Here is a 23,322-nt window from a genome sequence, read left to right on the forward strand (position 1 = left end):
CCTTTGTCTTGGAAATGGTGCTTTGTTAGACACAGGGGATTTCTTCCATTTGCTTGAAACTTATAGCTGTCCAATGACTGGGAACACCAGACAAGATATTGATCACTTTGATCATCTATATTTGAAGATTGTTCTTTAATTTAAGATCAAACGTGTCTTCTCTGATCTCTGCTGCTTCTTTTCCTTTATGGCCTGGGTGCTTTTTTGCCTCCTGAGCTTTTCCTCCTTTTTTAGTTGTTTCCTTTGTGAAAAGCCAACTGTTCTTTGTACCTCAACTAATTTAAGCTATCCAGTACTCTCATTTTGATTTTAAGTACATCATAAGTAATTTTACCACCAGTTATAGCTTTTTTTTAAAAAAATCAAAGGTGCATTGTATAGCTTTACAAAAAGAGTTCTCAACCATTTTACTCATTCATTTGTATCCCTTCACGTCCTCCATTTCCTTTTACTTGTTCTTGGAAACCTCTTGATGTCTTAGGGTGATGTCAGGTGGCTGCATGTGCAGTCCAGTTAAAGAAGGGTGAGGTATTAGGGAATTTCTACAGGATATAGATACAGGAATATAGGATACAGGATATAGCATATAAGGGGAATTCTGTGGATAACCACAGAATCACTAAATGGCCAAATGTGAGTGACTGAGATTGTAAGGTGCCCTGGAGATCATATTGTCCTCCCCTGCTCCAGCAGCAAAGCCTGGAGCAGGCTCTTCAGGACCACATTCAAACAGCTTGTGAATGTCTCCAAGGATGGAGATCCTACACCCCTCTGGGCTGCTGTGCCAGTGACCAATCACCCTGATGTGCAAAAAGCTTAGGCAGGAAGATGAGGCAGTTTCCAGGCTTGGGCATCATGGTTTGGCTCAGGAGGTTACAAATTAATGGCATATCATGGTAGCAATATACAGAGAAACCAGTACTGGATTGTTTATTGGTACATGAGAAGAGATGAAACAAAAAGAATAATTCCATCCAGACTTAAAATAATTACAAAGAAGTCAATATATGGAAGTCATTGAAATAAGAGATCGATTAAATCTGAAAGCAACTGTAAAACAACCAAATGAAAAGATTTGTTCGAACAGTTAAGTGTCTTCCTATAATTTAACATAGGAATAAATAGCAGGTTGCTTTTTACTGAAATATTTATGTTACGGGGTTTTTATATGCATTCAGTTATAGTTAGGTATGGAATAATCTAAAAATCTGATTCTTCCCATGTCCAAGGCTGAAATATTTGAAAACAGTGTTTTAAAGCACTATCTTGTCTGTCTCCTTTCTAGAAATATTTACACGTATGTCAGTATAAAAAGTTTCACCACATTTACGTGGAATTTGGTGCTAATTTGGATTTGACAGGAAACTTAATGCAGTAGTGTTGTGTAAAGGGATTCAATTACAGTGTGCAGTGTTTTGTAAGTAACTGTCTTGCATAAAAAAGTTAATTAATCAGAGCTGTGTCAATTTCCTTGTGCCATGTCAATTTGCAGCAAGGTAATTAATCACTAATCGCCCAGCGTGCAGCAAACTAAGGGACAATCCATGAGTCATTTGTTGTTCTTTTTTCCCAAATAAATGGCACACAGAGCCATGAAGAAACACATCTTGCCTTTCATAATATTTTTATCGACAGTTTTGCATGTTGTAATAGACTGCAGCAACAAGCAGCTGTAGTTCAATGGAATATGAATATTAAAGAAACAAATGAGAGCAGATTTATAGGCCATTGCTTTTCTGTTATGTCAGTTTTGAGATTACACTGAACAAATGAACAGTGAAAAATTACTCTTCCATGTGGAGAATGGTGATTAGACTTGTACATTAATTAGAGATTTTTGTTTTCCTTTTTAATGCATTTCAAATGAGAATGCCCTATAAGCAGGGGTTTCTCCAAAATACAGATTTATTCATTCCTAAATAACAGTATATAATACTGGCACGTATTTTTTTACAATATTAAGGAAATAATTGGTCAATAATTTTAAGTATGGTTCAAAAAATAAATAGCTTGTGAAAGAAAGAAATAGAAGTGACCAGTTGTGACTGTTTGATGTAGATGGGAAATTTCCTTTGAATGCAGTTAATTCACAACTAGATCCCAGGGAAAATCATCTCACATTGACAGGTGAAGAGATGTATTTTCAGCCTGTAATTTCAAACACTGTGAGCTTTCTAAAGATTTTTTTTTTACCCTGAATTTGAAGTGTGTGCATGTACATATATTTATATATAATTTAAATGCCTTTTCATGTTAAAATCTGTATTAACAGAGCTTACATTTTGCTTGCAGTGTGCTTTAGTCTGTGTATTTAAATGCACAAATCCTCTTTAGCACAGTGTTTATAATTCTTTCAAAGAATGCCACTTAATAATACTTATTACTATTACAGTGAAGGGAAAACACAGCACACATTGGGATAAACTGCTGATTCTGTTCCTGAAATCTCAGATAATATCTTATAGATTATTCTGCTTAGCCTTTCTCAGCATGCTACCCATTATATCTCTTTGTTTTTAATTTATTGTGTTTCCTCAACGGGGATCCTCCTGAACTATGGGAATAATGTAAATGTGTCTCCCTGTCTTTCTAGCCGTTAAACTGTGCCGCAGTAAATTAGCGATAAACCGATTCAAACACGATGTAACATTAAAATTCTTCACCATAAAACATTTGCAAACTCTTGCTGGCAGATGACCTGCTACTCTGTGCGGAGGAGGAGAGATTAGGAGTGATGAGAGGTAGATCTGCTCATCCATTTTGATGGCACACCTTTCTTGGGGCATATGGCACCCTCATACAAATTCAAACCGCAGCACAAATGTGAAGAATAATTGCCCATTAAAGTGGCTGTATATTTTTATGGCTTTGATACAAAATCTGCCCCCTGTTGTCTTTTGCATCTGCTGCTCTTTCATCTATCCCAAAGCTTTAAAACTTTAATACGCAGTGTATAACCCTTAAGTATTTTTTTGCCAGGTTATATTCCTCTGTTTGGGAACTCAAGCTTTTCATTGTTCCTTCAGTCTTTGTTTTCCCAGGTCTGTGCTGAGATATGGTGCCTACAAAGTGCACCTCCCTGTCATGTTCTTTTAATAAAAAAATCAGTAAAACAAATGCTTATATTACATCTTCTGGGAAAAATTAAGATTTGATTAAATTTCATCTGCGAACTAAAAGATTAAGATTTTCTTCCTTATGCTCATATTTGCTTTTTCTCTAAAATCATTAGTTATCTAAATTTTGCTGATATGCTACCAGGAATCGTTAATTCCAAAGGCCTTTTTATTTGCTTAAATGTGGCAATTTGCTGGTGATAGTTCATATTTGAGAGCTAAACTAAATTTCACTGAAGGAGATACCCTAACAGTGATTCCATGTTTACAAAGTGTGAGAGCAAACTTGGTAGCCAATATTCATTGTAATAATACATATTAAAATTGTATCCCCCTAAGTATAAAAACAGAACAAACAAATTTAAAGAAGAAATCTTACTAGCATAATGTTCTTAAAACAATTTCATTTAGGCTGTAGTAGATGATTTGTATGATTTTGGGTAATTATATTAAGCAAAGCCAAGGATTTCCACAGCGTATTATTTATACTCTCATTTTTTTAACTTGAAAAATTAAAACTGCCGAGTGACTTAGGAACTGAGTTTTGTGGTTATAGTCTCATTCATATTTGAATAGCTGAATGAATATCTATAGAATGGATAGGGCCATTAGATGAAAATGTAAATTGTTTTCTATGGCTTGATGTTTGGTTATATGTTGTCTCCTTAGAAAAGTCTTTCTTTTTATAACTGCATGTTATCACCTCCTATCGTCAACGTGCATTTGGAGAAATCTGCCTTTTCTCAGTCACAGATCAGAAGAATTCCAGTCATCAAATTACTTTGATGAATTTAAGCTACTTTTGCTTAGAAGTGGGCTCAGATGCTTCCCTGCTGAGAGTCAAACACATTTTCAACCCCATTATAATAGCATTTTCACTGAGTGAGCTTCAGCAGCCTGGCACTGAGGCACTAGGGAAGGTTGACCTACAAACTGTAAGTCATTAAAACCTCTACCCCTCCTGGCTACTATCTTCATTACTTTGGGGACTGGTTAATAGCATTTAATGCTTCCTGATGGGACAGCCCTTTTCATAAAATTCTTTTTATGAAGTCCATTCTTCAGTTGTGTTCTAATGCTGCCACTTCTGCTGGTTATTTTGGGGTGAGGATATTAAAAAGTTGGTAGCTAAATAAATTCTGTGGTTATTACATATTCCTACTCATCTAATTTCTCAGCTGGGCTGAAGGAGCATTATGGGTTTTGTTCTGAACTCAATCCAAGGTAACAAGACCTGTTGATTACTTTACCTCTAATCTCAATCTCTAATATTACTGCCTGAAAACAGAAAGTGTGTTTTTAGATACTCTGATTTTCAGATGGACCCAAATCAGTTTTTGGGATGGCTATCATTCTGTTATGAATAAACTCAACTGTTAGACCTCACTTGATTGTAAGGCCTTGCAATGACATTCTTAGACCCATGTTTAGTTTCCATCATGTCTGATCCTCTTCCTGAAGAACTGCACATCAGTGCTCTGCCTTCCACTAATTGCATCTTAACTTTTTTAGTGTCTTGCTTTATTTTGAACATTTTATGCTCCGTGACTTTATTAAGAGAGCAGTGCAAGGCAAGCATAGCAAAACAATTACATTAATTCAGGCTTCTCACTCAAACTCATCCTTTGTGTTGCAGATCCTTTGGAAATGATTAAAAAGTCACTGTCTTGTCTTAACATCTTCCATGACTGCTAAGCCTCCCTTACAGGTTTTGGATTTGGTAAACTCTTATGGACTAAGTGACTCTCCCTGCTATCTCTGTTTTCTTCCTTCTTCTCCTCTTTTGTTAAGAGAAAGTCTTCTCTCTCATAAAAACGTAATTTTAAAAAATGTTATTTTTGACTCATTCATTGATGGGGCATTCTGACATTTCTTTGTGTAAAGCACTCTCTGTCAAAGCTTTGAGGTCAGCTGATCCTCCTTGTAATTCTTTCCAAGGTGTGACTGCCATGAAGAATAAAGAACTTAGGATAAATACTTGATTGTTGCAAAATATGTATCTTATGTCTGCGTGAAAGCTGGTTGAATGGTACAATTCAAAGGAAAAGATGTTCACAAACCACACTGGGAGTTCATTCTTTCACAGAGGCATTTCCTCAGTGTCTCCCAACAATTCCAGTTGGTTTTAATTTATTGCTTACGTCCCTAAAAGAACAACTGCTGTAAATATTGTCAATTGTAGATGTTCATTACAAAGAATTAATTACTGGAACAGATCTCTGGGCAGGACTTTCCAGAGCATATCTTGCAAGGCCACAATGGTGTTACATATCTCACATTGCTGGAGCTTAGGCTGGTTTTGAGTCAGCTGGATTTTCTCTATGACTTCTGCTTGTGAAAGTGTGGTTTCTATCAATATTTAGAAAACATACGCAAGTGTATGTAATTTGTAATTGTAATTTTATTAAGTCAGTGAAATTTGTCTTAGTTTTGACAGTTTAAGAGTGTCCCTAAAGGCTACAGTTTATCATTTAACTTGTCCACCATTTCAGATATCAATTTTTCCTGGCTATTCTCTCAAATTCATTTGCTTAAGCATACTCTTCTGAGCACTGGTTTGTTGGGTTTGTTTCTGTTTATGTAGTTGAAATTTTGTTTTAAACACAAATTAGCAATCAATTTATTGGAGAAAGTTACTTCCAGGAATGCCTATTATTTGGAAAGAAGGGATTTTTCTAAGGCAGGCAGACTGCAGCTGAACATCACTCTTACACAAAGGTTACTGCACTGGATTAGATCAGTTCTCCATCCTGTCCAATACCTGTAACTGGAAATGAGCCAAAGCTGGATGAAGAAAGAAAAGAAAAGCTGTAAGACAGCAGGGAGTGTTCAGGTCTGTAGTTCTTTGAACATTATGTAAAGCTATCTTTTGCATTTTCCTCTGCATATTGTATTAATTTTTATACAAGGCTGTATACTTGGAAAGGACAGAAGTTATGTGGTTCCAGCAGCAGGTCATAATTCTGTCACTACTCTATTTACACTGGTCAACACTCAGTCTTGTTGAATATGCAAAAGTACTTACAAAGCATCCAGATTTCACATAGGTTATGTATATGTTCTTTTTCCTTAAAAGAAATGTTTTCCAGTACAATTCTTTTAAGACTTCTTAAATGCAGTTGCTTGCAAAGTTATCAACAGAATATCGAGTTCTGCAATTTAATCTTTCTGATTTTGACACATTCCTTTTATATTCCTTATAAAATATGGTATTTGCACTTTCTAAGACAGATCTAATTTATTTGCATTGCCATAAGATTGGTTTATGTTGTATCACAGGCATGTAAATCTTGGCAGAATTACTGTGCAACATTTTTGTCAGAGAGCAGGACCTAGCAATGCCCCAAAGCCACAGCAGTAAGGCAGTAATAGAGAAATCACCATAATTACAGTATTTGCCTTCCAATGTTCAGCCAGCCAGGCCTAAAATTTGTGAATTTTCTCATTTTCTTTTTTTCAAATTCAAGGCTTCTTTTAAAATTTGATGCTAAATGAGGATTGAAATCAATTCACATATCTGACTGCCAACAGAGCTGAATTTGATTTTACCTGTCTCACTGATGAATTTGTTCAAGAAATACATGTTCTAACATTGATATACAATATATGTACAAAGGAGAAATGAAGTAATGAAGCACCGCTTAAAACCTGTCAGAGAAAGCAAAGTGGGAAGTTTTGTTTGTTGTTTTGGGTGTTTATTATTCTTTTTAAAAGGTTTATTATTATTATTTATTAAAAGATTATGAAGATAGAAGTTTTATAGAAGGAAAGCCTCTGATACTATATTACTGTTCAATTTCTGATTAAAATCTTTTTAGTCTCACATGGAATGGTAATTAATGTTCACAGATCCAATGACAATATAAAAATGTCTGAGTCAATTTCTTTGTTATATGACTAAGTTATTTCTATTTGGTCTGAATATCTGGATTCAGAGTTATTCCTAAGGTACACAATTCTTGCCTTTGAAGGACTGAAAGGTATTGTTATTTACATGGTACAACCCTAAAAAAATAAGAAAAGAGAGGAAAATGCTTTGCATTATCACACAGGAGCTGGTTAATGATCCAACTCTTGAACAAAAGCAAAGCTCTGTTCAGTTGGCAGAATCACTGGATAATTTAGATGACTTGAGGTCACTTAAGTCTGTAATGTCTCACCCCCGCTCAAAACAGGGCTGACTTTAGCAGACAGATCCAATAATGTGATGCAAATATCCCTGACATTATAAATTTGAGCCTGAACTTGGACCTCGGGAGTCTCCTAGCAGTGGTGTTGGCTGAACCAGTCAACACTGTTTAACAGTGTCTTCTGAGAAACTCAGAGCCCCACTGCCATCCAAATTCCCAGTTTGCCGCCTGCTCTTTGCACAGATTTGTGTGAAAAGATGAGTTGAAACACTTTGGCGACTCCCTCGTCCAGCTCCAGGCCAGCTTTTCCACCATCACGACCCCACTGCTCGCTGCAGAATGTGGACACTGCACACTAACCGCTGTGTTTTTCCCTCTGCAGTGCCAGGATTTCCCTACCCTGCCGCGACCGCCGCTGCCGCGTACAGAGGTGCCCACCTACGAGGCCGAGGTCGCACGGTGTACAACACCTTCCGAGCAGCAGCTCCCCCTCCTCCCATCCCAGCCTACGGCGGGTAAGGAGCTCTGCTTCCCTCTCCTGTGCCTCAGCATGGATCCCGGGAGCCTGGGCATGTTCCCAGCCCTGCCGCACGCGGGTCGTGCCCGCCCGGCACCGGCGCCTCGCACAGCGCCTTGAAAAATGACTGTAATTTGTACTGCCATGCTTGGTGGCCTTGAGCATTTCAGATGTCACATATTGTTATGTAAATGCTCCCGCAGACAGAATGCTCCGGAACAGGGAGATTGTTTCGGCTAAAGGTATATTTTTGATGATTGCAAACATCTGGTTATTAAGGAGGTTGGATCGAGTTAACTTCTTTTTCTTGAAATCGCCTGCTGAAAGTTGTCTCTGCACCTGAAGGCTTAGTGCTGTATTTGGATTTTTATGCCTTTTTTTTTTTTAATTGCAGTTTGCTTAGTTTTTCTAGTTACCATCTTTACCACGATAGAAATCTGGGGTGGTCCACTCAGGACCATGTGGTTTGTGACATTTGCTTAAATAATACCTTAAAATTTAAATGTCAGTGACCTGCCTTTACTAAAACCAAGAAGAAAACTAAGGAACCAAGAAGAAGAATTCATAGTATTAATTTCTAGAAACTCTATAATCTTCTTTATTTCAGAAGATTGTTTGGGTTTTAGGTATATTTTTGGGAGAAAGAAGGAAGAAACAATTTCTCTTGTAGCTCTGCAAAGGCTGACACAGAAAGGCTTTGTCTGCTACATGTAATACTTAAAAACCCTAATAGCATTAGCAAAATATTTTCAGGTGTTAAGAAATTGGGAAATCTGGAAAATCAGAAAACTTAACAGATCCTAGGCCAGAGTAGTATTTTGTCATAAAAACTTGATTTGCCACTACCTGTCTGTGGTGGATCTTTCTGGCAAGGGGGGTCAGGGAGGGTTGGCATGGGCAGTGAGAGCAGCAGATCTCTCATTCTCTCCCTCTCTCTCTCTCCCTCCCTGCCCTTACTGAAATCCTGTTCAGCAGCTCCTTGGCTCCCACTGGGGATGTCCCCCTCTGCAGGAGCTGCCAGCACAACCCCTGTCCCCCTGCTCCATTCCAGCAGGTGATGGGTGCCCTGCACCAGTTCCCACAGCTTCTCAGTAAACCTTGCTTCCCTTAAGCCAAAAGGAGCATCTTTCCAGACAAATTTGCTGATCTTCTCAGTTATCCTTTGGGCTGAGTTTTATGGGATATGTTTATACAGGCAGTTTGTCCATTCCATCACATTGGGCAGTTACAAGCTCAAAGAAATAAGATATTCTAAAAACTAATATAAAAATGATGCCACAGAATAAGGTTATTTTATAAAAGTGTATTGTGTTGATTTGAGGGGTTTGTGTAGTTTATTAAGCAAAACAGTATTGCCACTACTGGAGGAAGATACTTTTCTGAAGTTTGCCTGAATTACCTTTGTTAATTCACACATAAGGATGGTGTCCCACAAAAGTTATCCTTCTGTTGCCATACTCTCAGTTAGTCAGTCCAGGCATTTGTACATGGCAAAGATGGAAACAAGTTCAGAATGCCATACATTCAGGTTTTAATCAGAATTCCTCAGCTACCAAATGAATACTGCATCTAAAGGAAATAGACTCTCCATCTCTACCTTGTTTAAAAACAAATTCTTCAATTTGAACACAGAATGCAATATGTAGCAAGGTAACAAGGTGGGCTGCTGAGTTTCATGATGTCATTAACATCACACCATAGTTACATACAAAGTCATAAAGGTATATACAAAAATAATTACCAGAGATGTGTAATAGTTTTTGAATTGGAAAATAGTTTTTGGTTGGTACTTCCAAAATGAGTAAATACTTTCTGACTAGTAAATAACTTAAATTTACCTTAATTTAAGAGGGCATGTGTGTGCTCTATGTGTATACATGTGTGGTATACACATTATTTTAATTATTTTAGTAACTTAAGCAGCAAGAGTTCCATTTCCAAGTGTAGCACGTGTATATCCTCATGTAATTGCACTGCTGATTGCCAGCATCTTTAGCGGTAGGTTAGATGTGTAAGCACAGGGAACTCCTGCAATAAGTCAGTGCAGAGGTTTTGCAGTCATGTCCGGCAGTGCTCCAGCTGACCTGGTTTCCAGGAGGTGAGCTCAGCACCCACACTCCTCTGCAGGGTGCTTTGACAGGCTGGCTGGAGCTCGTTCCCTTCATGCTTGTGCCAAATCTGGCTTCAGAGGGAGCCGTGCACTGCACTGGTCACAGGTCCCATCATCCCCTTGCTCTGATGGCTTCCAGCTGTCTGAGATGAACCCTTGCTAATCCAGGGCTCACCTTGCCACAAAACATAATCTGACACTGCAGAAGCTTTCACTTACTAAGCCCTGTCTTAAATAGTGGTCTTAGTTCAGATATTTAATTTTCCCCACCCACCTGTGCTTTCCAGGTAGGCCCTGCTTTCTGAATTGCCCATTTTGTGGGTCAGTACATATCTTCTATCATATAGCATATGCAGTTATACATATCTCCACTGAACTGTTCCACAGCTGGGCTAATAAACGTTTATTTCCCATAATTGCGTTGGCCTGGCATATTGGATCTCTTGTTGGTGTCTTCACTGAGACAGCACGTAATGTGGAATTTCTGTGTGATTCTTTGTTCTCTGCTCACTTATTCTATCCTGTGATCCATCAAAGAAGCAATAAGGAATTTCCATCAGAAAAAAAAAATCCTTAATCAATGGAAATAAATATGGAAATATTCTCATAATAAATTATGAGAATGTAGTTTCTGGTCACAACATGAATAGAAGTCAAGGAAATTTACTGAGATAATAAAGAGATCACAGAGAATGAATCAGCTTAGAGAAGGAAGCAAACAACTTGGAATATCATTTGTTGATAAGAAAAATGGAGTAAGTTTTGAATTCTGCTTGGCAATTAATTTGGTAGCAATTTCTTATTTTTCCCTCAAGGAAGGAACCCAGCCTTACAGCCAAGCAAACAGCTTCATGCTTAAGTATTTTCAGCCATTAAAAAAAAAAAGACACATTTTCTATAATGACAGATACCATCTTAATAATAAATTTATATTAAAATCCATCAGTGTTTAGTTTGAAAAATACTTCCTTTCAAGAAAGAACCTATGTGTAGTTGCAAAATATAAATCTGAAGATTGCAATTACCTTCTTTTCTTTTCTTTCATTAACCTTAGATCTTGATCTACCTCTAGGTCTCATAAGGCAGGATGAGTTATGGTGGTTCCTACTGAAAGGTGTCTTCTGCTGTGCCCCCCACTTACTGGGGAGCAGCAGACAGGCTGTGGTAGGTGTCAGGGAAATTGCTGGATATAACCATATTTAAGGCCATTATTTTCTTATAAATCAAAGAACAGCACATGTGCTTTAAAATGTGTCACTTAAAAATGGAATTACTGCTCTTGAGATGCATGGCACTACCCCAGTAATTAATGGATCCTTCACTTCTGAGTGAGACATTTCACAATTCCTTGAGATAGCATCTTGTTTATTAGCTCTTGGAAAGTACTTCCCTTTTAGCATCTGTGGCATGATCTCTAATGCCTTGAAATATGAGAACTGCAGCTTACTTATAACTACATATAATTAATGTATGTATCATAAACCCCCCTGACACTGAAATGGAAAGTGAAGCTCAGTTTGTGTGAGAATACTGAAAGCTGAAATTTAGAGTTTGGAAGTCTGCACTGCATGGGGAGCTTAACCTCAAAATGGTGCAGCAGAAGAGGCAAACAAAGGACCTTTAATCTGTTGTCAAGAAAACCCAGAGTCATGGTATATCTGGTAGTAGAGCAGTAGTAGATAGCAGGAGTAGTGAAATTAATGAGAAGCCTTTCTGTTTCAGCATCCTTTGCTTTAAATTCTTCACAAGTTTAGTGTGTGATGACTTTGTCTTCACATTTCCTCTCTGCTCCTTTCAGTTCTGATGAAGCTAACAGAGAATTAGCTTTCAGTCTGTATCTCCTCCTCTGCTGTCTTTCCTGGGAAAGCAGCAGAGAGCAATACGTTTTTTTTCTATTTGAAAAGAACAGTTTAAAAAAAACCAACTCTAACCCAACCTTAAATAGAATTGCAAATTTCTGGGGAGTGTGGAGGAGAAATAACAGAGACTATTCAGAAACTGTTCCTCTTGTTAAAATAAACATTCTCAAGTGCTACTTGCTAACTGATTAAAAATGAAAATACAGCTTTATTTTCCAGCCCTTATACTGAATTCTAAATTTAAGAAGATTAGTATGAGCTACTACATTTACTCTGGCTGTTATGGGTTTTTCCCACTACATTTCCTTGGGCTCATGTAAACTTCCTCTTACTTTTGGACTCTGTGTATACGTGCAATTTTTGGAACAAAAAGTGGTTTTTGTCAGCATATATTGATTCATGTCTGCCAGCTTTGTTCTCTGCAGCAATGCCCTCAGTCAATATCACAAAGCAGATAATGGAACTTGTCCATGGCAGAAACTGTTGAAATTGGAAAGGCAAGAAACTGGAATTAGAGAACATTGTAAAAAGTTGAAAATGCCTTGTACAATAGTTTCAGTTCTATGTTTACAACACTTAAAACTCTGTTATTAGAGTATGGGAAAGTGTGCCTTTACTTCTGCTTTGGTTTAAATAAGGCTGTAGCTGCTTCTCTTTTTAAATTTTTTCTCCTGAAGGCCTTAGATCAGGGTTCAGGTTAAAGGTGATTTCCAGAGCTGGACAGGTAGGACAGGGAGGGTGACCCTCCCAGCAGTCAGAAAATAGAACTGCTGTTCCTCAGCTTTCTTGTGGTTGTGCTGGACAGGTAATGGTGAGCTGTGACCATTGCTGTGCCAAGGAAGGGAGCTGATGCTGAGAATGGCTGCCTAGAACACAGGCTAGACAGAGGTAAAAGAATAAAGCAGGTATTTGTTAAAGGCCTTTAACAGCTACACCTTGGGCAGTGTAGGAGCCTCGAAGAGGCTGCCCCAGAATGGACAAGGGTCATGAGTTTTTCATACAGATGTGAGTTTGGTCTGTTTGCATATCAGAGGTTAATTGTCCAATTATACCTTAGGTAATGAAGTCATAGTCCCCTGGTTTGCCTCTCCTCTGATTCACCTTTGTTGGTTCCTTTTGGGGCCTGGGGCTGTGATGGTGTTCTTGGCTCTCAGGCCTGGAAGGATTGTTTTGTCTGAACAAAATGTGAAGGGAGCTTAATAACACCCTATATGGAGTTCAGAGTTATACCCTAAAGCAGTACAGGATCTAAAAAATATAAAAGCTACAACCTAAGGCATCAGAATCAGGGGTGTAATTCCATTTGTTCCCTTGAGTCCAGCATGGTGGATGAGCCCCAGGTTGGGCGTGCTGCCCTGGGCAGGACCTGTGTAGCTGAGGACCAAGAATCCTCAGCTGCTGGGAAGCTTCTCAGCTAAGGGTGGTGCAATCAAAGACTGTCTATTTATGTCATTGACAGATTATTCATCTCAATCCTTTTGAAAGATGAGGACAGAAAAATTATAATGAAGACAGATGTAGTTCTCCCTGAATATGATAAGGGTGGAATCTAAGGTCGTAAAGAGTTTGTGTTAATATCGTTACAAAAAGTGATTATAAGACACAGAGACTTGAATAAAGGAGCTAAACCCATGAGAGTCAGATCTATAATACCTGATGTGGAAAGAGTTTCCTATTTAGATAAAATTATTTCAGGAAATGATTGCCACATATTATGTTATTTAGATGCACATTTTCTTATTAAATCAAGATTTCTCACTTCTCTAAGTTTTCCTTAACACAATAAAGTAATAAAATACAACTGAGTAAATCCCCCAAATTTGTTCTTTTTAATGCCTCCAGGAAGCACATTAACATATCCATTCCTTGGGTGAAATAACTCAGATTTCAGTAATGTGGCTATTTGAAAACTCTGTGTTGCTTTATAAGGAGCACAAGACCTACCTGTGTACCAGGAAAATTTTTTTAATATAAAGTGTAACAGGAGCTGTTGTAAGATGGGCCCCTGTGTGATGCCTTCAGTCTCTTCCCACGCTCAAGACATCCCCTTTGTTTTCTGCTTAGAGCCTCAGAGATGCAAAAAGGGGTGATAAACCAAGAAAATTAAACCAAATTAACAAAAAAACCCCATACAAACAAACAAACAACCTTGGAAATTTCTATACTAAAGGAAGGAAAAGCAAAACTTAGTTCTTGGTGGTTTATGCTTTATCCTTCTGATGAAGGGTGCTGTTAGAAAATACATTTATACATTTGACTCTACTGGTAAGATTCAATCACAAATCAACAAATGACAAGAATTCTGAATAGAGGAAATATTCTCTGAAAAATCTGTGAAGTGTGAAGAATTCCTTTTCCTCAAACTTCAGGAGAAGCAGAAGGGTTTTTATTTAATATCACTGCCATAATGTAAGACCATAGGAAATAAGGTAAAACTGCTTTTTTTTGTAGTGCAAGTCCTGCTTGGGACTGTTATACTCATTTACCTGATTCTCTCACTTCATCTTCCTACTGGCCGTGTCTAATGATGGAGTTATGCATATATGTCTCATTTTAGTGATGGGTACATTTTTCAGCATAGTATTTATGAAGTGGTTTCATTTAGAACTCAAAATAAGGTTCTGTCTGTACATGACTGGAAGGAAGACTGGGGTGGATGAATGAACCTGTCCAAGATTACAACCAGCTGCACTTAGGAATGAAAAATTTATCAGCCCCTATTCATCTTTGCTGTATATCCACAGATCACCAAGAGGAGGAAGAAAAAAACTTTCCCTTTCTGACACATGCTTTTTCAAAAGCATTATTTTCTGAATAGCAATGTTTAATAGTAGGGAGTAGGATGTTTGAATGGACGGTGATGGGTTGGCCTGGGCTGGCTGCCAGACCCTCACCCAGCTGTGCTCTCCTTCCCCCTCTCAGGAGTGCAGGGGGAGAAAGGAGAATGGAAAAGCTCTTGGGTTCAGATAAAGACAGGGACATTCTGTGCCAATTGCCATCATGGGCAAAACAGATTTGTCTTGAAAAATGAATTTCATTTCCTACTGAGGTGCATTTAGATGGTTATAAACAGAGGTAGGACCTAAAGCAGCTTCCCCCACCTCCAGCAGGAGTGGCACAGGGATGTGAGGAGCTGAGGGCTGGGGCTGTGGGACCCTCATCTCCAGTAAACTCAGTATTCTTTGTGTGTCATCTCATCCAAGCCCTTCCATGCTGTCCATGATTGTGTGCTCCCACCTCACAGTTGTGTGGAATGCTTTATTTCTTATGTGTAAACAGGTAAAGAAAAACATGGAGTGTTTTAAAATAATCAGAGTATCCAAAGCAAAACCAAAAAGAAGGTACACTGCAGTGTAAGTAACAAGCTCTCTGAAAACTCCCAATGTAGACCAGGTTTTGCATATTTTGCTCTGCAGACATAATAAATAGGAAAATATATGAATAAAGGTCTGACCCTACTGAAACAAATAGCAGACACTCTGATTTAAGTGGAGCTGAGTTTTCACCTCTTTATTATTCCATAGCAAACTTTAATCATCAGTGTGGTTTTATCCATGTTGCTGTGTGCATGTATGCATATTTATGATTTTCTCAAGTGATTCTGACTTAGACACATGCCAGCTCAGCCCTGTGGGGTTTGGTCATTGACCTCAATAGATCTGTTACATTTCTGACATGAAAATTCATGTTGAAATTGCAAAATGGCTAGCAACTTGGAATAACTATTGCTCCTAGATGATAGTATTCCTAAATTGAAAATATTGTCGCAAAAAAAAAATCCTATTATTTTATTAATTCTCATATTTAGCTCTTGAAACAGCTTGGGTTGATTCTGATATTGGAAATACGTATTTCAAGTTGCAGAACTGCCAAATAGATGTAAAATTGCAGGAATGAGCTAATGCTTTTAATTGTTAGGCCGCTGTTGTGCAGTTCCAGTTTTATTTAGTGTAATCATTTCAGTTGTCTCTGTCTTACTGTGTCATTTATCCTGAAGGGTTTAGAATCTTTCACTATTTACACTGGTGATTGATCCTAGCTGAAATGAGACCATCTCTGGGTGAACAGCAACCTCACCACATTTTTTGAGAGAAGTAATGTATCAAACCAATGAAAACAGGGGAGCTCAGAGCCACTGGCATGTTTTCTAAAGCTGTAAAATGCTCAAGTAGGCAAAGTTAGTATTTTTTTAATAAGAATAGCACCCTGAAATTCTCAATAGACCATCTGCCACTCTTGGTAATGTGCATTGAGCCAGCAATGCAGTACCTGTGGGTTCTCTCACCTCTGTCTAGACTGAATATTGAGATTTGGGTGGGTAGAACACCACCAGTATAATTATTTCACCCACTCTTCTCACCGTTTCAGCTTAGGCTGTGTTTTCTTTGCCATCTAAGTAATGAGAAGTAACCATTTATTTCAGGAGGTCAGCATAATTGCAGGACAAGAAAGCAGTGCTTCAAGAATTAGCATTTTACAAAGGTTTTGAAACTGAATGTAGGATTGGCCCACTGAAATTTTTTATAGGAAAGAAAAAACACTGTCAATACATGGTTTCTTAAAACTAAAAATAGGGGAAGAAGAAAGCCCCCAAACTTTATCAAAAGTCTTTTCCAATCCTGCCATGCTTTGCCTTCCTTTGACTAAGCATCTGGCATACTTGATAAGATGATGTATTTGGTACAGGTTCACTTCTGATAATTACTGCCAACCTCCTTAACCAATGTGAAGAGTGCCTTCCTTCCCCCTCCCCTCTGTTCTTGTGAGAGACTAACCTCAGCTGTGCAGGGGTTGGTGGCATTTGCATGTGGAAATGCACTAATATGGATGTTTTTCTTTGTGTGTGCATCCTTGCAGTGTTGTATACCAGGATGGATTTTATGGTGCAGACATTTATGTAAGTATTCATTGATGTGCATGCTGTCCTTGTACATTACCAGAGTCATTCTTTTTACAAGTTTGCTGCCTAGCTTGACTCTGTTTTGTCTATTTACCATCCCTTGCCTGTCAGAAAGAATTGAGAAGAATATCTCTCACATTGGAAAACCTTTCTGTTCATTACATCTATCATTGTTCAGTGGAGCTGAATTAACTCTTCAATCAAATGCTGAATGAATGCAAAAAGATGTGAAAAATGTGTGAGCGTGTATGGAGGGGCGTCTCCCTTCGTAATTTAAGTTCTAATTAAACATAAAGCAAAGCAGAAACATTCTTTTGCAAAACCCCACAAGCTCTTTAAAAAAATAAATAAGGCAAGCTGAGTATTATTGATATTTGAAACATGAAAATACTTCATGAAGAGATACAGGTTTGCCAAATCCAGCCAGCACTGGAGATGTGTAGGTTCTATGGTGATAGAGCTTAAGGGCATAGTAAATTAAAGATATGGCAAGGCATTGTCTGTAATCTGAGTAGACTTCCAAAAGTTGCACTTCTAAAATCCACTACTTTCAGTTTAAAAGAGATGGGTAGAGACTGGTCAAAATACAAGTGGATAACTTGTTAGGAGAGATTCATAGTCCTGGATCCATCATTATCTGTGCACCTGATTGTTCACCAATTCCATCTTAAATAATATTTTTACTTTTTTTCTTGCTGTTTTTTTCAAGTTTTCATACATTGTTTTTTTCTTGCCAACTTTTTTATCTTGAACATGTGAAAAGAGGCTCCATATGTCTGAGTATGAAAGAGGTTTCAGGGGGTTGAGGCTAAATTTCACTCTTCTAAAATTCTTACACATAATGTGTAGATGTAAAATATTTCACTGGTAGTAAGCAATATTTTTTTAAATTATTCTTTTAATAAGTTACAGTTATCATCTTTGTTTCACCAGACAACTTTCTGCAACCCGCTTGTACTGTTTCAATTGAGATAAAATGAGACAGATGAGTTGAAATTTGTATGAATATTAAAAATCAAATAGGCAATGTTAGGAGACATCCCTTGTGTTCATTATCAGCAGTCTTCTAGGACTATTCCCAAGGGAACAGATTTTTGTTAGTAAGTTTTATATAAATAAGGAAAACAAAATTTATTAATGAAGTAAGTTTTGTTTTTCTGATGGAGGTGGAGAGGCTGATCCTTATCTGAAAATTCATTTGTGCACCTTAGAAACATATTTCAGATTAGTGAGGGTTAAAGTCCTCTCCCTATATACTTCTGTACTCAGTGATGTTATCAGTGAGATATTGTTTCCAACACAAGAATCATCCATTGGGTAAGGGTTTGCTCAAGCCAAATAAATGGCTGTGATCTCACCCAAAAATGCTGCTGCCCAGTTTTTGAGTGGTATAGGACACATCTCACAGTGTGGAATTTCTTCAAGCATGCTTTCCAATTTTCACGTTCCTTCAAACCATCAAAAGAGTTTGACATCTATTTTGCTCAGTTTACCAAGCCAGAAATCTGCAGGGCAACAAGACGTCTTTCTCAGGAGAGCTTAGGGTGGGACAATAGATGGAAGCTAAATGTTACTGGTGCAGTTTGTAGGTTTAGAAGTGACTGCTGCTGAAAGCCAGGAGTATCTCATTGGTGATGACAATATTATTTTAAAGTGGCCTCACACCCTCTCACAGACTGTAATATTTTATTTCCAAATGGAGGGTGGTTTCAATGAGAAAGATACTGAATAAATTACTAATTTCTAGTGTAGCCTCAGTTTTGCTGTCTGCAATAGTTGTGTGCATTAGGAAATGGAAAAACTGCACTGGTTTCACTCAGTTGCAGCCTTGCATTTCTGATTGCGTATCTTAGTTCTCTTAATGCAACAGAACGTTTATCTTTATAGCAGATGACAGAATTAAAACACTTCTGGAAATTTAGTTTCTTTATAATATACAAATATTTTTATTTTATAAATAATTTTTCTTCACATTTGTGCCTTCTTGCATATAAAGCATTTGCAAGGGAGGGAGAGAAAGATAGAAAGAACTGGCATAAATCAAATGAAACCTTAAAATTCACAGTGTATTAGTTCTTAGTGCAGCAGTTTGCAGCAGACCAAGTTATTTATTAAATCCCAATTGTTTATGACATAGTTCCACTCAGCTTTTCATTTTAAGTGCAAAGCTGAAGCTTTGTGAAATGACAAATGCTCTGTGAAAAAAGGAGAAAAAGCATTTAAACAATGTAGGGTTTAATGGTAGATTGGAGGGAAAGGAGACTTACAAATAACACAGAAAGCAAAACAAGAGGCACACAATAGTGAAAAGGCAGATCAAAAATATGCATTAATGGGTACATCAGAGTAGGTTTCATCCTGCTCTGATTACGCTGAGAAACAATAATAGATTTACTCTGCTATTCTTTGCATAACTTGGGACCAACAGAGCCTTTGGTGAGAGAAACCACAGATTTAGGGAAAGGGAAGGAGGGCAAAAAAACTGCAAAACTGGTAAAAACTGCAGGGTGAACCAAGAGCAGCAAATATCCAGAGCTGCTCAATACTAACCAGTGGAATAGAAGAGATTCAGAATACAAAAATAGGTGGAAAGTACAGTCTAAAGTGAAAAATCAACAGCCATGATTCTAGATGTAATATAATATATTCTATATTTCATATAATTCTGTATGGAATGTAATAATCCTTCTGAAATAGCTGAGCTATTGAATTCCCTTTTAAATGTGCCTTTGAGTAGGAAAAATAAAGGAGATTATTAGGAAGTAAGGAAGACCTTTTAAAATTAAGTATTGATTCACTAAGAGAAAAAGTCATTAAAAGAGAATTAAAGTTGCCTGCCAGCAAATACAGAAGTTCTTAGATGAAGACTGACATCTGTGAAAATAAGAAAATACACTCCACAAAATGAAGCAAAAAATAGTAACAGCCTCAGAAATATGCAGTAAGAATAATAGCTCTGCTTGATCTTAAATCTGTTCCTTTTTTTATTACCATTGTCATAAAGAATGTTTTCAGAATATGTCAGTCATCAATCCACATCTAAAATGTGGGAAGGCTCAGAAATTGAGAACCTTCCACACCCTGTCACCACCAGCTCCAGAAGCCCCTGGGTAATGGTTTAACCATGGCCATTGTTCAGTCCTGCTGCTCACAGCAAGCTTTTCCAAACTTCCCAGGATTCTGGACATGTGATACTGCAGCTGGAGAGAATCCCTGGTAAAATATACGTGTTTAGGTTTTAATTTCTTTCTTTCCCCCCCACCCCCCCTTTTTTTTTTTCGTTTTTTGAGCGGCAGGGCAAGAATAAAGCAGATTTTTATGGTCAGGGGTATGGAATGAGACTATTTCCTAATAGCTCTTTCCATAACCTTTAGCTCAAAGCCAGGATGGAGTTGAGGATGGAGGATTTGTTTCCCAAGGGAAAAGCAGAGGTAATTATATAACCAGCATTCCCCTGACCCCAGGTGGAAGTCCCTCGAAGCCATCAGGTGCCCCGAAAGGCACTGATCTGTGTGAAAAACAAGGATTTGTGGGTAGCACTGAAGGTTTTCTTTGAGAACCAAGGATTCTTTGTGTTTTGCCAGTGGAAGGGTGTGCCATTTCCTGTGACTCACAGAGAGCAAGAAGAGAAATGACTTTGCCAAGGGCAAAAGGGTGCCCAGGGAGCAGTGGTTTGTTCTTTCCAGTGCTCTGCGTGCTGGAACTTTCCATTACACCCCTTTTAAAAATCTGGATATATAGGGATGAAATGTCTTTTGATCTCATCTTTATTTGTGATGTTAACAGTGCATTCAAAAAGGTACCAGACCAGTCCTGGTGATTGTATTTGGCTGGAATTAGTGCAGGTGGTGCCTGGATATTTTACCAAGGGTTTTTTTTTGAGGAAACAGCTACCTCTGGGAACAAAATATAGAAATATCCCAAACCTTGCACATAGGCCAGGTTCACAATTTGAGCCAGCACGAATTGGAGGCAGATTGTTTATTTTTAGTTCTCCCAGTCAAAGTTTTACTCTGTGGGCAGAATAAACACTGCTTAAATCTCAGTAGCATTTGAGTGGAGGTACATGAACTGACACTTTTTATATTCTGCAGCTCTGGGTGTAATTCATGTAATTTTTAATACCATTCTTCTATTTGTAGTTAATAAGGCAGCTCTAATTCTCAGTACTAGAGAAGCTTTGGAACTTTGATCAATTTATGTTCACAAAATACTCTGAGATCCTTGAGTGAAAGGAAGTAGAGGAAATATAAATTGAGGAAAATTAACTCTCAACATTCATATGAAATATTAAATATATAGCTAATAGGAAAAAAAACCCCAAAATACTCATCATTTAGAGTCACTCTGTGTTTCATTACATCTGAAATTGTGGGAAAAATGTGATTTGATTATTTTTAGAGGAGATGCACACATGTATATATGGTTTTGTGATCTCTAGATGCTGTTTGGATAAGTTTTTTGTGGAAATCAGCCTTACTGCAGATATACACACTTCATTTAAAAATTCAATTGTATTTAATTTTCTTTCATTTCCATTTTATCATCTCTTATTCAAAATGTGTGTGATCTCTTTCTAAAATTGATTAAGATTTCTCTGTAAAAATCACCAACTGATCTCTGGCTGATCCCACTGCTCTTTTTCTGTTTGCCTGAGCCAGAGATGTATAAAACACTGAGAGGAAAATGCTAATTAATTTCTCTGGGGAATTTGCCTAAATTCCTTCCTTACATCTTACCTCCCATCCTTCCTTCCTCATTCAAATCATTCCATTTTTGTTTCTTTATAGAGCAGTGTGGCAGCAGCCTGTGTATGGCAATAAGTTACCACAGGTATGACACCCACTGATGGAAAAACCTCACCTTGCTGGATGTAGACTCATGTCAAGCCACACTGATACTCAATAAATATGTGAGAAAATGGATTCTGTGTGTAAAAAAGGCAAAAATAGTCCACCACCTGCATTTTATTTTCCCGATTCAGTCTCAAAGTCACAGATAGTGATACCATTGTTAATTTTTACAATTACTTAAGCTGCTGTAACAGCAGTTTTATCGTTGTTCTGGAAGTAGCAAATGTGGGAGCACAGATAAGGCAATGAACATTTTTTTCATTATAGTATCTGAATTTATTATTTTCAAAATAATAAATCCAAAGCATAACAGTCAGGTACTTTCTGCCTGAATATAAAGATAAGGGGAAAAAAAGAATTCCTAAAACATTTTCTAATACATAGGAACTGAAAATTGTTAATTTTTAAATGTAATTATTGCATAATTTTGTTCTAAGTATTTTATTTTGCAGTATAGTCTAAGGCATGAGGATAATTATATAGTGTTACTTAGGAGAGTAGTGAAGATTACTGGTGTATTCTTCACCTAAGGTATCGGCCAAGTTCAAAACTAGAGAAAAATTGTCAAGTAGAACTTACTGCAGAAGTTGAGTTCAGGGGTTTAAGCTGGAATCCCACCCCAATTTCCAGTTCAAAGTATACCTCCAAGTATTTTCTTCCTGCAGTAATCAAAAGTCACCTGAAGTAATTGAAGTAAAACAATGAGAAAAAACTGGTACAACACCAAAACTGCAGAACACAAACCCCATAAAAAGAATTTGCTTAAGCTTATTTTAATTTATGATAGTTTATTTTAAAATTATAAATTCATGACATGGGATGGTAGGGAATTAGTTTTTCCCTGATACCCAAATACATCCTGCTTTTTTACTTCTCCAGAGAATTCAGGCAAATTCAATGCCTTCAGTCTCTTTTTATTTGTATTGCTTTATACTTATTCTTGCCAGGGCTCTCGTAAATGTCAGACTGATTGCTGAATCCAAAACATCTTAATAAAGTTCAGAGTCGAGCTTCATTGTTCAGCAGAAATTCTTTGAAAGCAAATCAAAATGTAAGCATAAAAGGAATGTAGCTCTTGCGTTTAGGGAGCAGGAAAGGGTCTCTCATCACACACTGACCAATTTTTGGTGATAATTAAATGAAGGAAAGAAAACCAATCCTGACAGAGCCCATCAGATTTCAGATCAGCTGCTGTGGGAACAGCCTGTCTCATTTTTCTGCCATTCAGAACTGTTCAAGGTGGCCAGTTCTCAGTTCCACACTGTTGTAGGAGCTGTTATGGGTAGAGCTGGGTTCACTTGGAGTGGCTCTCACTTTTCAATCAGGGGTTTTAGGAGTGCACAGCAGCACAAGCAAAGGAGTTGGACACCTGGTGAACAGAACCATGTCAGACTTCAGATCTGCCACACAGCCAGGACTGGATCATGAAAACAAATTCAGTATCTTCCTCATAACAGTACTCAGGGGGGAAAAAACAAAAAAAGCAAAAACAAAAAAGAAAAGAAAAAAAAAGAAAAAAGAAAAAGGGGAGGGGAGGAAAAGGTCATATTTCACAGACTGACAGGGTTGGAAGAGATCTCCAGGATGATCAAGTCCAACCCAGCCCAACAGCTCAACTAGACCATGGCACCAATTGCCACACCCAGACTGTGTTAAACACATCCAGGAATGGTGACTCCACCACCTCCCTGGGCAGACCATTCCAATAGTTAGCCCTCAAAATCCAGGAGGGGAGAACAGATAAATCTGTATAATCTCTCACCTCTCTCCTTGACAGAGACCAACCCAAGTGTGCAGTTTGAATTTCCCTCCTCAGTCTCGGCTCAGTTTGTACCTG

At 37.8% G+C, this 23,322-nt stretch overlaps 1 protein-coding gene across 30 annotated transcripts in view; it reads left to right on the forward strand.

The window, feature by feature from the left end:
- Nucleotides 1-23,322, forward strand: part of RBFOX1 (RNA binding fox-1 homolog 1) — a 1,131,477-nt gene that overhangs the window by 1,075,660 nt on the left and 32,495 nt on the right. For 27 of the 30 annotated variants that reach the window (XM_033073813.1, XM_033073810.1, XM_033073809.1 and 24 more), the window contains 2 exons: nucleotides 7,629-7,761; nucleotides 16,590-16,629. In XM_033073813.1, coding sequence (XP_032929704.1) covers nucleotides 7,629-7,761; nucleotides 16,590-16,629 — 173 coding nt within the window. The remainder of the gene's footprint in view (nucleotides 1-7,628; nucleotides 7,762-16,589; nucleotides 16,630-23,322) is intronic. The other 3 variants (XM_033073816.1, XM_033073817.1, XM_033073818.1) reach the window with 1 other exon arrangement.

This window comes from Catharus ustulatus, chromosome 16 (genome assembly GCF_009819885.2).
Source record: "Catharus ustulatus isolate bCatUst1 chromosome 16, bCatUst1.pri.v2, whole genome shotgun sequence".
NCBI classification, from domain to species: domain Eukaryota; kingdom Metazoa; phylum Chordata; class Aves; order Passeriformes; family Turdidae; genus Catharus; species Catharus ustulatus.